Source organism: Pristiophorus japonicus, chromosome 3 (genome assembly GCF_044704955.1).
Source record: "Pristiophorus japonicus isolate sPriJap1 chromosome 3, sPriJap1.hap1, whole genome shotgun sequence".
NCBI lineage: Eukaryota > Metazoa > Chordata > Chondrichthyes > Pristiophoridae > Pristiophorus > Pristiophorus japonicus.
The window spans coordinates 90462925-90478656 of NC_091979.1; the positions used below are offsets into that span (position 1 = coordinate 90462925).

Below are 15732 nucleotides of genomic sequence, written 5' to 3' on the forward strand. Positions count from 1 at the left end.
ACTTTGCTGGGGTGCTGGGAGTATGGCGCTGAGTCCAGCGTTGCGCTACCAGCTCAGGAATGCCCCTCCACGGACGGGGAGGGCTTCCGAAAGCACTCTGCCTCCGTTGAGGGGCGGAAGGGCTGAATTTCGCACCGGGGGCGGAACTTCCGGGCTTGGCAATAAATTTCCCAGTCCCGGAAGGTTACTGCCTCTAAACGGGGTGCGGAGTAATTTTGCCCCCCCCCCAAGATTCATCTATCACGAAACTAAAGAATCCTAAAATCAAAGTCGCTGTACAGGTCTACGTAGAATGCAAGGGAACATGCCATATTTCTCTTTTCCCAGCAACATGCGCATAATAAATTCCCTAGATACAAATAATAACGAAACTAATGGGAACATGGGCACTTTCCCAGGATCAGATATATGTTTAGAAACATAGAAACATAGAAAATAGGTGCAGGAGTAGGCCATTCGGCCCTTCTAGCCTGCACCGCCATTCAATGAGTTCATGGCTGAACATTCAACTTCAGTATCCCATTCCTGCTTTCTCGCCATACCCCTTGATCCCCCTAGCAGTAAGGACCTCATCTAACTCCTTTTTGAATATATTTAGTGAATTGGCCTCAACAACTTTCTGTGGTAGAGAATTCCACAGGTTCACCACTCTCTGGGTGAAGAAGTTCCTCCGCATCTCGGTCCTAAATGGCTTACCCCTTATCCTTAGACTGTGACCCCTGGTTCTGGACTTCCCCAACATTGGGAACATTCTTCCTGCATCTAACCTGTCTAACCCCGTCAGAATTTTATATGTTTCTATGAGGTCCCCTCTCATTCTTCTGAACTCCAGTGAATACAAGCCCAGTTGATCCAGTCTTTCTTGATAGGTCAGTCCCGCCATCCCGGGAATCAGTCTGGTGAACCTTCGCTGCACTCCCTCAATAGCAAGAATGTCCTTCCTCAGGTTAGGAGACCAAAACTGTACACAATACTCCAGGTGTGGCCTCACCAATGCCCTGTACAACTGTAGCAACACCTCCCTGCCCCTGTACTCAAATCCCCTTGCTATGAAGGCCAACATGCCATTTGCTTTCTTAACCGCCTGCTGCACCTGCATGCCAACCTTCAATGACTGATGTACCATGACACCCAGGTCTCTTTGCACCTCCCCTTTTCCTAATCTGTCACCATTCAGATAATAGTCTGTCTCTCTGTTTTTACCACCAAAGTGGATAACCTCACATTTATCCACATTATACTTCACCTGCCATGCATTTGCCCACTCACCTAACCTATCCAAGTCGCTCTGCAGCCTCACAGCATCCTCCTCGCAGCTCACACTGCCACCCAACTTAGTGTCATCCGCAAATTTGGAGATACTACATTTAATCCCCTCATCTAAATCATTAATGTACAGTGTAAACAGCTGGGGCCCCAGCACAGAACCTTGCGGTACCCCACTAGTCACTGCCTGCCATTCTGAAAAGTACCCATTTACTCCTACTCTTTGCTTCCTGTCTGACAACCAGTTCTCAATCCATGTCAGTACACTACCCCCAATCCCATGTGCTCTAACTTTGCACATCAATCTCTTGTGTGGGACCTTGTCGAACGCCTTCTGAAAGTCCAAATATACCACATCAACTGGTTCTCCCTTATCCACTCTACTGGAAACATCCTCAAAAAATTCCAGAAGATTTGTCAAGCATGATTTCCCTTTCACAAATCCATGCTGACTTGGACCTATCATGTCACCTCTTTCCAAATGCACTGCTATGACATCCTTAATAATTGATTCCATCATTTTACCCACTACCGATGTCAGGCTGACCGGTCTATAATTCCCTGTTTTCTCTCTCCCTCCTTTTTTAAAAAGTGGGGTTACATTGGCTACCCTCCACTCCATAGGAACTGATCCAGAGTCAATGGAATGTTGGAAAATGACTGTCAACGCATCCACTATTTCCAAGGCCACCTCCTTAAGTACTCTGGGATGCAGTCCATCAGGCCCTGGGGATTTATCGGCCTTCAATCCCATCAATTTCCCCAACACAATTTCCCGGCTAATAAGGATTTCCCTCAGTTCCTCCTCCTTACTAGACCCCCCGACCCCTTTTATAACCGGAAGGTTGTTCGTGTCCTCCTTCGTGAATACCGAACCAAAGTACTTGTTCAATTGGTCCGCCATTTCTTTGTTCCCCGTTATGACTTCCCCTGATTCTGACTGCAGGGGACCTACATTTGTCTTTACTAACCTTTTTCTCTTTACATATCTATAGAAACTTTTGCAATCCGTCTTAATGTTCCCTGCAAGCTTCTTCTCATACTCCATTTTCCCTGCCCTAATCAAACCCTTTGTCCTCCTCTGCTGAGTTCTAAATTTCTCCCAGTCCCCAGGTTCGCTGCTATTTCTGGCCAATTTGTATGCCACTTCCTTGGCTTTAATACTATCCCTGATTTCCCTTGATAGCCACGGTTGAGCCACCTTCCCTTTTTTATTTCTATGCCAGACAGGAATGTACAATTATACTGCAGGAAATTAAGATAAGTACTCACTACATGACCACCAGACATTTGATGTATGCTTACAGCCATGATCTAGTTGAATAGTGGAATAGGCGTGAGAGGCTGAATGACCTATTCCTGTTCCTATGACCTGGATGGTTTGGAGCTTCTTGATTGTTGTTACGGCTGTATCCATCCAGGTGAGTGATGATTATTCCACCATACTCTTGAGCCACTTATTGCTGAGTACCCAGTCTTTGTCCTTCTCGAGTAGCCATGGTGTTGCTATGGCTGGTCAGGTTAAGCTTTGGTAGATAGTGACCCCAAAAAGTTGATGGTGGAGGACTCAGTGATGCTGGTGATATTAAAGGTTACCTGCCACTTGTCAGCCCGAACATCATTATTATCCTGCTGTAAACTAGCATGGGCTGCTTGCTTCTTGGAGGAGTTGTGAATGGAGCTGAACACTGTGGAATCATCAGCAAACATGCCCTGAACCTATGATGGAGGGAATATCATTGATGAAACAGCTGAAAATGGTTGGCCTAAGGATGCTTTCCTGAGAAACTCCTAATACGTTGAACTGGTGTTATGACGATTGACCTACAACAATTACAACCAGCTTCTTTTGTGTCAGGTATGACTCTAGCTACTGAAGGTTTTTGACGCCCATAGATTATAATTTTGGTACCACTTCTTCATGCCATACATCATTAAATGTTGCCTTGCTGGGCAATTAGTCTCACTTCTCATCTGGCATTCAGCTGTTATATCCATGTCTGAATCAAAGCTGTGATGAATTGTTCTGCCATAATCCAAATTTAGCTTAAGTGAGCTGATTATTTTTGAGTAAATGTCGTTTGATGGCACTATTGATGACTGCTTCAACATTTTGCTAATAATTGCAAGGAGGCTGATAGGCAGTAATTGGTAAATTGATGGAGTTAGATTTATCCTGCTTTTGGGGATAGGACATACCTGGGCAATCTTGCCATTGTCATGGCTGTACTGGAACAGCTTAGCTCAGAGGTGTGGGGGGAGTGAGGGAGGGGGGAGTGAGGAAGGGGGGCTGGGGGGAGGAGAGGGAGGGAGGAGTGAGGACGGGGGGGTGAGGGGTGGGCGGGGGTGTGATGGGAGGGGAGCTGAGGGGAGGTGGGGGGAGAGGGATGACTAGCTCTGGTGCACAGATCTTCAGCACCATGGCCAGGTTGTTTCAGAGTCCCATAGTCTTCGCTGTGTCCAGTGCATTTAACCACTTTTTAATGTCACTTGGAATAACTTAACATTGTATCGATGATGGTGGGACTGTGGGAGGAGGCAGAGTAGGATTGTAAACAACACTTCTGGTTGAAGGTACTTACAGTACTTCAACCAAATCTCTTGATTGCTGCCCCTGCAGTTCAGTCTTGCCTCGTACAGATTCTCCAATCTGAAAGAGTAGTCCTGCAAACTCCAACATCCTGTTTGTTAAGGTTGTCTTCAAGGCTAACACCCATACAGCAGTATCCCCAGAAAATGAGATTTGAGGATTTATAACATCATTCCAGAATCATTTACATAATATTTAAATGATCCAACCGAAACGTGCAGGAATTTTCCATGCATACCAAGGAAGCGCTTGTCAAGCGGTATTTGCACAAGTCTCCACTCCTCTGCATAACATAAGAACATAAGAACATAAGAAATAGGAGCAGGAGTAGGCCATTTGGCCCTTCGAGCCTGCTCCGCCTTGGGAACTGATGCACCCAGGGCATTAGCACAAGGAAATTGTCCCTCAGATGGTTGCCTGCTGTCAGGATGGTGGGAAGCTAGCCAGTGTTTAAAGTGATGTGCTAGTGTGGCACTGGCACTCGTGCAGAAGGAAATTTGAAATTTCCATGAATAGCATTTAATCTTTCAATGGGCATGTGCAAACTAACAAATTTATGTCAGTGAAAATAGGGGGCGGGGGGGAGATTGGGTCTTAGCAGCACTTCCTGCCCGTCATTTTGGGACCTTAAAAGACCACGTAGCACCTGAATAATGGGTGCTATGCAACACAATTTCTAGGCCTATATTTGGAATTGACTAATGGGTTTGAAACACAGAATATAACTGCTCATATTCAGTTTTTAAATGCAGCAAAAAGAGAAAACTTGACATAAATAGGATTTTATAATTGCATTTTTAATTTGTTTGGGTAGGATTTTCCATGTGATAGTGGAATTACTCACCTGTTTTCTGAAATTCTAGTTTTTGTCACAGGAGATTATTTGTACACTATTGATATTTTTAAAATACCTCGCTGACTCCTCCCCTTCCTGAGGTTGGATGTGACCCACATGCTCGAATGATATGAGGCAAGAGGGTTGAACTAAAGACAGTTTCCATGTTTACTAACTTAACTTCTCAGATAAACTTTGCACCCAGTCTTTGGTACACTAAACGAACATTTCTGGACTAAACTGTGTCTGAGCCATGCCCTTTATAGAAACCATAACTAAATTGAAGTATGAAGCCCAACATTAAACCTTTACTGAATGATTTTAGAATTTCTTTTCTACAGTTGATTAGACTCTTCATGTGCAGTCACTACTATTTTTAGAACATTTTCATGCAGTTCTTGAACTGCCGTTGAGTATTTGTGGTGCATTTTGATGGAGATTCTCTATAAAAAGCTAAATCTCCTTCTGACTGTGTCAGCTCAACTGCAGACTGGTCATGTGGCTGAAATCCTTTCATTCCTGACCACACAAGAGAATTCTGAAGCAGTACACAATGATTTGTGTCAGTGTTCAGTGCTTTGGCAGTCATATCTGCCAGCTGTGCTTAGAAAGGGCAGCAATATAAAATTAATATTACTTGCTGAGAAGAATAAATGGATGTTTATTTTGGTCAATATATGTCTAAACTTCCAGTGGTTATCACTTTGATATCAATAAACTGTGGTTAGCTCACCACAAAATTTGACATTTTAGTTACAATTCAAGTGAAAAATATTGACTTTCTATAAATGGAATGTTCTTTGTGAATATTAGAGGTTAGCCCTTTGAAAAGGTGTCGCTAATAGAATTATTGTTCAGCTTTAGGAGCACTCATAGATCAGGCACATTTTTCACATTAATACCTAGAGCATTGATATTGATGTGAATGAGAGGACTCTTAAAACTAGCCAGCGAGAACATAGGTTTGAATTCACAACTCGACACAGGGTGAGTTGTCAATAATAATGAGGCCAATTTGGGAAGGCACTGAAATGGGGAAATGCTTACCCAAAGCATGGGAGAGAAAATCAGAGGCTGCATTACTCTCATGCACATCCTCATGATAATATCACAGTAGCCGCATTAACGGAGGTATGAAAGCAGGATATTTGCTTGCCCTCTTAATCTGGAAAGAAAGGACTGAGCTGGCAAAGTAAAAGTCAAACTTTTACAAATATTGTAACATTTTTATACATGATTTAAAGACAGGAAAGTGCATTCTGCAGCCCAATTCGGTATCTAGTGTTGCATATTTGAATTGCAACTTTATAACTTAATTAGTGAATTTTACTATATTTCACTTGTAGTCAAAGGAAACATTGTTTTGTACCATGTAACATACGATATAGCTGCAATTTTGCAATCCCAGTAAAAATAGGTTTATACACACCCATAGGCCGGAATCTTCCCAGCCCTGAAAGTGCGGGTTTGTAGGCGGGCCCGCTGTCAATGTGGCACTGATTGACAACGGGTCGGGATCTCGCTCTAAACCCACCTCCGTGTGAGTGTCTAAACTGTCATATCTGCGTTTGGATATCAGACCCAACAGCAAGCGACGGGACAGGTAATTTACATAATTAAAAGGTACTTAAATGGTAGCTAAGATAGATAAAGGCAGGCACTTACAATTTTACCAACCTTTTGATGTGTTTGCCGCCCCTTGGGGAAAATGCCAGGTACGTGGAGTCGGGTTCTCAGTGACTCTCCATCACTTTGGCTAGTTGACAGCTGCAGAAGTGGTGTAAAAGCTACCATTTCATAGCTGCTCACTTTCCAATGTCAGAAGCTGCAGCCTTCAGGTTTTGGAAGAGACTTTTGAGCTGTATGCAGGTTGGAAGTGTTTGCAGTAAACTCTCTATTTACTGTCACCTCCTTGGAGCAACCTCTCTCACCATTAACAGGGCGTTTCTGTCGTCTCAACCTCACCTACCATCTATTTCAGCAGTGTTGGTGCCATTGAAAAAATGTCACCTTGGTCGTCAGAATCCCATCACAATCAGCCCCAACACCAACATCACTAAACACACCAGCATCACCAACAACAACACCAACCTTCTCCGCAATCACCTGGTGCTGCACAGGACACATCAGCATCAGCACCTGACCACATTGCTGCCCAGGAGGCCAGGGATGGCCTCACCATGGCCACATTTACTTCACTTCACGCTGTACACCCTGACTGCCACATGATGTGCCAGGTTGGCACCACCCCACACCAACTCCATAAAGCATCCTTGCAATTATCCAATCCATTGCTTTCACACTCATCACCATTGTGCAGGGTACCCTTATGTCTCACCATTCACGACAACTTAGTAAACCACTTCCAAAGGCACACACAAATCTGCCCATGAACGCAAAGTGCTCAAAGTAAAGATTTCAATGTTTGACAACACATCAACATTAACCATACATGAACATTGGCTAAAGGACCCAAGTGTCTACCCTTGTGTATTGTTAGTTGGTATGATTGGAGAAGGATGAGGGTGAGTGTGAGGGGTGGTTAGTGAAACGGGGAACTGATAATGTAGATAGAGGGATGGGTGGAGGTGCAAGGTAAGTTGGTGTGAGTAAGGATGTGCAGGGGTAGAGTAGGGAAGGCAGAGTGACGGGGATGTGATGAGTGGCTCAGCAGGATGAGGTTGAGTGTGGCTTTGCAATAATATTTTTTGATCTACTGAGATCATTGAAAGGTTTGCGTCACTGCCGCCTGGTCCTCCTGATGACATCCCTGCTTGTGCCCTCCTGTGTAATGTGCAACCAGGCTGTGTTGGTGGGGGAGGTCCCTTCCGCCCATGGGAAGGGCAGAGGACCTCCCTGCATACTGTGACGCTCTCCATAAGCAGACCTGGGTGCAGCTGTGCAGTGCTTGTCAGTGTTTGCAGCACCTCAATGCTCCAGAACAGTGCTGCAGGACAGTGACCGAAGAACTGTCAAAACCATTGTGGGCATAGTCCCTTAAAGGAAACCGGCTGATGATGCATCATCAAATGATGTCATCAGACTAGCTTCAACAATTGGCCGGGAAGCCCACAGGGCTGGCTTAACAAGCCCCATCAATGGAAGATTCGGGAGAGAGGGCAGGCTCAAGTCGGGAGCGGGTTTTCCACTCGCCACCGATCCCGTCTCGTGGAGAAATCGCGGCTGTAGAGTGGGGCTGGGCCACACTAAATTTTGCAATATAGGGCTCCACCCCTATTTTGTGTGGCCTACAGGAAAATTTTGCCCAAAGAGCTTGGCCTGTACCATACGACTGAAGAGCAAATAATCACAATAAAAAGAAGAGTTCTGGCGAAGGGTGGCAAAATTAACTAATTGTTCGCAGTGGAGACATGCAGGCAACACTGCCCCCTATGGTGTTGTAGAGTTGAATGTCTTCTGCAAGAAAGGCAGCAAAGGAAGGTGGTCCTATTTGAGGCCGAAGACCACCTTCCATGAAGAGCATAGGTGCCAGCTCAATGGAAGGAGGTCACTGACTGGGTCAACTAGAGTTACCCAAATCCCTTGTACACAGCTGAAAACAAGGAAGAAGTGTGCTGGTATCAAGAGCAAGGTGAAAGCAACTGTACATATTTGTTGCGAGACCTATCATGGATACAGAGAACAACCAGTTCTCCTCAGTGCCACCCAGTCAGCATTCTTCTTCAAATAATGTGGCACCACACTGTTTCTTATAATGAAGGCATCATCGTGGCCTCTTGGATAATGGCCACTGATATGAATAATTATGTTTCTGTGGTCAGATGCCACCTGAACGTTAATTTAGTGCAAAGAAATTCTCTACATGAGGACATCACAGGCTACCATGAGTGACTGTTACTCGACCCAGTGAAAGCCATGCACCCTCTCCAGTTGATGTTCCCTTGTGATGTTGGTTCTTATACCAGTAATCACTTTCCTGATATATGCCTGGACTGTCTCCTGAGTGGCTTGGAAGAAACTGATGGCATTAAACATCTTGCTGTGGTAACCTTTACTTCTATGGGAGAAGCTGTTCCTGATCCAGATGTTGTGTGCAGATCACTGGACAGCATATGGCACATTTGTGAAATGGAGGTACTGAAAACAGGACTCCTCTAACATGTTCAAGCACAGGTCCGAGGGCAGTGGTGAATGTAATCTAAAGGTCGGAGCGATCTTTGCACCTTCATTTAATGCCTCTTCCTCATGTCAATTATGCAAAAGTTTAGTGAAAGAATTTAAAATATATTCCTAGGTCAGGAATGAATTGTATACTTTAAGATGTCAGTTTGTGAAGTGTACAATATTGGACTTGAGTAAATGTGAATAAATTGAATATAATTGGTTTTTACTAAGAAAACTGACATTTAGAAAGAAGCTGTGAAAGTTTTCTCATACATGCAGAACTAATCCTGAAACACTAATGAAGAGACATTTGTGTTTATTAATTTCTACAAGATTTATAAGAAGAGAAATTGGGTGCATTTGCAAATTTATTAATGTCCTCCTGTAATTTGTTGCAGTGCTCCTCAGTATTGAATATCCCCCTCCAATTTGGTGTCTTCCGCAAATTTAGAAATTGTGTTTTTGATTCCAAAGACTAAATAGTTAATGTAAATTGTGAACAGCAGTGGTCCCGGCACTGATCCTTGTAGAACACCACTACCCACCTTCTGCCACTGTGAATATCTACCCTTTACTCCCACTCTCCACTTTCTAACTTGAAGCCAGCTAGCTATCCATTCTACTATTTGTCCCCTGACTCCACATTCTCTGGCCTTATTCATCCGTCTATTATGGGGTACCTTATCGAAGGCCTTTTGAAAATCTAAATAAATTATATCTACTGCATTACCATTGTCTATTATCTCTGTTACCTCTTCAAAAAATTCAAGAAGGTTGGTCAAGCCAGGCTTTCCCTTTTGAAATCCATGCTGACCATTATTATATTTTTTGTTTCTAGATTTTCTTCTATTCTCTCCTTTGGTAGGGATTCCATTATTTTTCCTATAACCGATGTTAAGCTGACTGGTCTATAAATACCTGGACATGTTCTATCCTACTTCTTAAATATAGATATTATGTTAGCTATCCGCCAGTCCTCTGGCACTACACCTTTTCTAACGAATTATTAAATATGTGTAGTAATGCCTCTGCTATCTCTTCCCTTTAAAATGCGTGGATGTAATCCATTTGGACCAGGGGTTTTATCCTCTTTGAGTTTGATTAGTTTATTTAATATATCCCTTTTTTATTTTGAATGCACTTATCTCATTACTAATCTCATCATCTAATGTCATGTCCACCTGTTCTATCTCCCTGGTAAATATAAAGATTTAATATTTCTATCATCTCCCTATCATTACTTGTGATATTGTCCTGACTATCCCTTAAAGGCCCTATTTCCATCCCAACCTTCCTTTTGATGTGACTGTAAAATATTTTACTATGTATTTTTCCAGCACTCTGTTGAACTCCCTTTTAAATGTTTCCCATTGTTGTTCCACATCGTTGTTTGCCAATATTGTCGCCCATTTTTGCTAACCAAAGTTCTATTCTCAGCCCCTTAAAATCAGTTTTCCTCCAATCAAGTAACCTGGTTTTCATCATACTTCATCCTTCTCTATTATCATCTTATGAGTAAACAGATTGAGAGCTCATTAACTGAGGTACAGGGAGCCAGTGAAACTCAGCAAGAATGATGGTGTGGAAGAGGACACTGACTACAGAACTCTGGATTAGCTGAAGTTTGCAAAGGGTGGAGGTAGGGAGATAGTGAAGAGTACACTAGAAAATGTAATCTCCCAGGTGACGAAGGTGCGTATATGGCCTTCAACAGCACTTGGGGCAGTAACAGCTTAGACAGGCAATTTTCTAAAGATAGACAAATGTTATCTTGGTAGCAGAACAAATGTGAGGTAAAATGTTCAACTCAGGAATGGGTCAAACAGGGATCTCAGGTTGCACACCAGCAGATTTACCCTGAGAGTGTACTGGAGATATGGATGGAATCCGGACCAGGGGCATATATATGATGTTGGGAGCTGCAACTGATTGAGTTGAAGAAAATTTTTGTTTGATGTTGGGCAGGCAATTGGCGTTCAAGGATGTCAGCATACATGTAAAACATGTGGAAGGTTATCCCATACTTGCAGATGATATGGCCGATGAACATAATATTTATTAACGATTGTCAAGGTTTGAATCTGCAATGAGAATCTAATTAATTCCTTACCTCATTAATTTATTTGATGTGTAACTATTGAGGATTATCATTAAGCCTTTCTGCAGTAAACATTAAGGGGCCGAAATTGCCCCTTTTTTAAGGCCTGTTACCATCTCTAAGAGGCCGTAATGGGGCAGTAAGGCCTTACCGACTGGGGGCAGGCTGAAACAGGTTTCTGCCACGCCCCAACTTTCCTCCCAGCCCGGCGCTCCGACCCCTTGTCGGGCTGCATGTCGACCCCTTTTCTGCCCCACAAGGGAAATTGCCCCGCAGGAACGCAGACGACACAGGTCGGTGCCACTGACAGCTTCGCGAGGTGGGAAGCTACCAATGGCTGGGCAGTGCGGCCGCCCTTAAAGGGAGGGCGCACCAGCGCGGCCACCATTTTCTTTTAACTGTCGGCCGAATTTGCAGTCGGCCAACAATGACGGCCGCGGGTTCAAACAGGCTGCCAAGAGGCAGCCCAGCACCCTCTCTTGGGTGCCGGCCCGTTGGCCTGGCTGAACTCTTCCATCATGGCCCAGTGGAGGCCTCACTAGGCCTCATGGCGTTCCTCCCCTTTATCTGAAGGGGAGGGACATTGCTACGTGTCAGCGCAACGGTGGTGGACACCGCCCCACTCCCGACCCGAACCCGCCCATCACCGCCTCAAACAGCGGCCCATAGAGCTGGGAGGTGGTGTCACAGTTAAAGAGACGAATTTCCCGTCTCTTCCCCACACCTCTCAATAATATTCGAATTATCCGCCCGAAACAGTGCAGAGGGCAATTTCCTCACTAGAAGTTTTATTGTAACCATTTAATTTGTGAAAATGGGGCTTCCTGTACTGAAAGCATTGTACTGCATATTCTTATGCTGGGTATCAGGCAGGGTATCTTTTAGAAAATGAATGAACGCAACGTTATAATTTAGAGGATTTGGAAAAGCTATAGTCACTTTCCATGATCACTAATAATTCTACTGTTTTTACAGACTACAACACTGATTGGTCTCCTGAAGACAGCTCGTCTGCTGCGTCTGGTGAGGGTGGCCCGTAAATTAGACCGATACTCTGAATATGGGGCTGCTGTTCTGATGCTCCTCATGTGCATATTTGCCTTGATTGCTCACTGGCTCGCTTGCATTTGGTATGCCATCGGGAATGTGGAGCGGCCATTCCTGCGACACAAAATTGGCTGGTTGGATTCTTTAGGACATCAGATAGAGAAACGATATAATGACAGCGATGCTGGCTCTGGACCATCCATCAAGGATAAATATGTGACAGCACTCTACTTCACTTTCAGTAGTCTGACAAGTGTTGGCTTTGGGAATGTGTCTCCTAACACCAACTCGGAGAAGATCTTTTCCATCTGCGTCATGCTTATTGGCTGTAAGTGATCCTTACTGTCCGAACTATTTTTAGTATTAAGCAAAGTGAATACCGAAAGGTGCTTTAGTTCTATAACCTTGCCATCTTCTTTTATGAAATGCATCTTAAACTGCAACTCTTCTCGTTGGGATTTATATCTTTTGATATACTCAATAAATAAGTTCCCAATTCAGGATTACTTTCAAATACTACAAATATGTTTTTTTAAGGGGGAGGTGATTGGAGCTGACCTCATTGAGACAATCCCTGAAACTGTTACGACACCTCTGTGATATAGTATTTGACATGATTTATGTAATGTCGAGCAAAGAACTGTGCTAAGTAACCAACCCCACCTCTCCTCTTTATTGTCATAATTTTCTGGGGTATGTTCAGTTGTTGGTCAGTAATGTACACACCTAATGGCACTGCCAGTTCTGGTATTTCTGACAGAGTAAAGCTACATTTTCAAAAGGCTGAGCTAGTTTACCAGGAAGGGGACTTTCTATATTGCAGTTCTGTCTACACTTATTTCCTAACGATATATTATGGGCCCAAATTTGCCCAGGAGTTGCTCCGTTTAGTTTAGTTTTTTTTTTCAAAAGGGGGCGTTACGAGCCGTTTTGGCCATTTAAGCCAGTTTGGACAGCTAATAGTTGCTCCAAACTAACTTAGGCCAACATATGTGGCCACTTGTGGCCGCACAGAAAACACTTGTGGAAAGTTAAGAAATCAGCGCAGGTTAGTACATTTAAAGCACCAAGACTTACAAAGCACTAAACAAAGGTCAAAAATAAGCATTCAATAATAAATTAAAAATACAAGGAAGCTGAGAGGACCTGCACCAAGACTTACAAAGCACTAAACAAAGCCCAAAAAGTAATAAGCAATTAATTAACAAATAAGAAATAAAAGGAAGCAAGAAGACCTGCACCTAAAGCACCCCAAGACTTACAAAGCATTAAACACAGCATTAAAATAATAAGCATTCAATAAAAAATAAAGAACTGAAGTAAATAATTCAATTAACAAATAAAGAACTGAAATAAATCCTACCTTCAACTAAACTCGGCTGCGGCCTGCCTGTGTGGGAAGCTATTCGGCCTGGGATTGGGGCGGCAAGGCGCACACCGGGAGGCTAGGCTCAACGCAGCATTTGTGAATGGGGGAAGGAGGGAGAGGCTGAACGCGGCATCGGTGAAGGGGGGTGAGAGAGATCCACAGCGGCATCGGTGATGGGGGGGGGCGGGCGGAGAGATCTGCAGGGGGCCGCCCCGGCTGGTGCGGGAGAGCCTTCGGCCAGGGATAGGGGTGGCGAGTATCGGGTCCTGCTCACAGACTGCAGGACGTGCTGGGAGGGCGAGGAGCATGCGTGCAGACTCCACTGCGCATGCGGACAGTTGCTGGCACTGTTTTCGGCGCAGGACTATAGCTCCGCCCCCCCCCACTCCACTATATACGCCACGCCAGGACCCGGGACACTCGGCAGAGCAGCCAGGCTGGGGGCACATTTTTTCGCCGCCATTTCCAGCGCACAAAGTCGCTGCATCTCGGGTTAGTACTCCGGAAAAAAGGGTTGGGGAAATTTGAGCCCTATAATACCAATTATATTTATCCTGAATTTATACTTGCATATGGAGAAAGAGCCAGACTGAACACTGTGAGCTCAAAGTAAAGTGTGACCTTAGTCTTTTATTGCAGGTCTCCAGAGTACCTCTCCAACCTGTGAAGCCTCCTTAAATATCTGTGCTCCCAAGGGATTATGGGATCCCTTAGGATTCCGGGGAACGAGCCCTCTGGTGGCTGTGTAGAGTAAATACAATTCCACATATATAACAAGTCAATAGTGTAATTATTTACAGTGTGAGTCGATTTGGGGCCCTTCTTGCCCTGCTTGATCGTCTCGGTGTTAAAGCTGGTATTGTTGAATCATATGTTGGGCCCTCGCTGGGCTGCTGTGTAGCTGGCCTTGCTGGGCTGCCTGGTGTGTTGAGCCCTACAGGGCTGCTGTGGATGATGGGTTCTGCTTTGTGGTCAACCGTGGTGTCGGTTGCCACTGGTGTGTGTGTTGGGGGATCAAAAAATGTAGGGTCCAAGGTGGGTTTCACAGGGTAGTCCGTGAAACTGAGTTTTATTTGGTCCAAGTGTTTCCGGAAAATGAGTCCATTTGAAAGTTTGACCTGAATCGCCCTGCTACCCTCTTTGGCCACGACAGTGCTGGGAAGCCACTTGAGACCTTGTCCATAATTTAATACAAATACAGGGTCATTGACTTCAATCTCACGTGACACATTTGCGCTATCATGATATGCATTTTGTTGAAGCCGCCTGCTCTCTACCTGTTCATGCAGATCAGGGTGAACTAATGACAGCCTTGTCTTGAGTGCTCTTTTCATGAGCAGTTCAGCAGGTGGGATCCCAGTGAGTGAGTGGGGTCTCGTGCGGTAGCTAAGCAGGATTCGGGATAGGCGAGTCTGCAGTGAGCCTTCAGTTATCCTCTTCAAGCCTTGCTTGGTGGTTTGCACTGCTCTCTCTGCCTGCAGATGTGACATGTTTGGTCCCGTTACGGGTCATGAATTCTTTGAACTCAGCACTGGTAAAACATGGCCCATTGTCGCTCACCAGGACATCGGGTAAGCCGTGAGTGGCAAACATGGCCCGCAGGCTTTCAGTGGTGGCAGCGGGCGTGCTAGCCGACATTATCTCACATTCAATCCACTTGGAGTACGTGTCTACAACCACAAGGAACATTTTACACAAGAACGGGCCTGCATAGTCGACGTGTACCCTAGACCACAGTTTGGAGGGCCAAGACCATAAACTTAGCGTCGCCTCCCTGGGTACATTGCTTAACTGCGAGCATGTATTACATCTGTGAACGTAGGACTCTAAGTCCGCATCGATACCGGGCCACCAAACCTGGGATCTGGCTATTGCTTTCATTATTACGATGCCTGGGTGGGTACTGTGGAGGTCATTGAATAAGGTGTCTCTACCCTTCTTGGGGACCACTACTCGATTGCCCCACAGAAGGCAGCCTGCCTGTATAGACATTTCATCTTTGCGCCACTGGAACGGCTTTATCTCTTCCTGCATTTCTGGACTAGCTCCCGTGAAGCACACAGCTTTTGAGTAGAGATAATAAGGGGTCCTGGCTTGTCCAGGTTTTGATCTGCCGGGCAGTGACGGATGATTGCTCACTCTCAAATGCTTCCATAACCATGGCTAGATCTGCGGGCTGCGCCATTTCCACCGTCGTGGTGGGTAATGGCAGCCTACTAAGAGCATCGGCACAGTTTTCTGTGCCTGGCCTGTATGCGGACAACGTGAGCACCCATCTCTGTATGCGGTATTTATACCTTTACTCTCGGAAAACAGGGATATAAGTGGCTTATGGTCAGTTTCCAATTTGAATTTTAGCCCAAACAGGTATTGATGCATTTTCTTTACCCCATCGACACACG

General features: G+C 44.9%; 1 protein-coding gene across 1 annotated transcript in view; it reads left to right on the top strand.

Annotated features, from left to right (window-relative positions):
* LOC139257742 (voltage-gated inwardly rectifying potassium channel KCNH7-like) overlaps nucleotides 1-15732 on the top strand; it is a 643748-nt gene that overhangs the window by 540874 nt on the left and 87142 nt on the right. The window contains exon 9 of the mRNA XM_070874608.1: nucleotides 11890-12289. Within this exon, the coding sequence (XP_070730709.1) occupies nucleotides 11890-12289 (400 nt within the window). The remainder of the gene's footprint in view (nucleotides 1-11889; nucleotides 12290-15732) is intronic.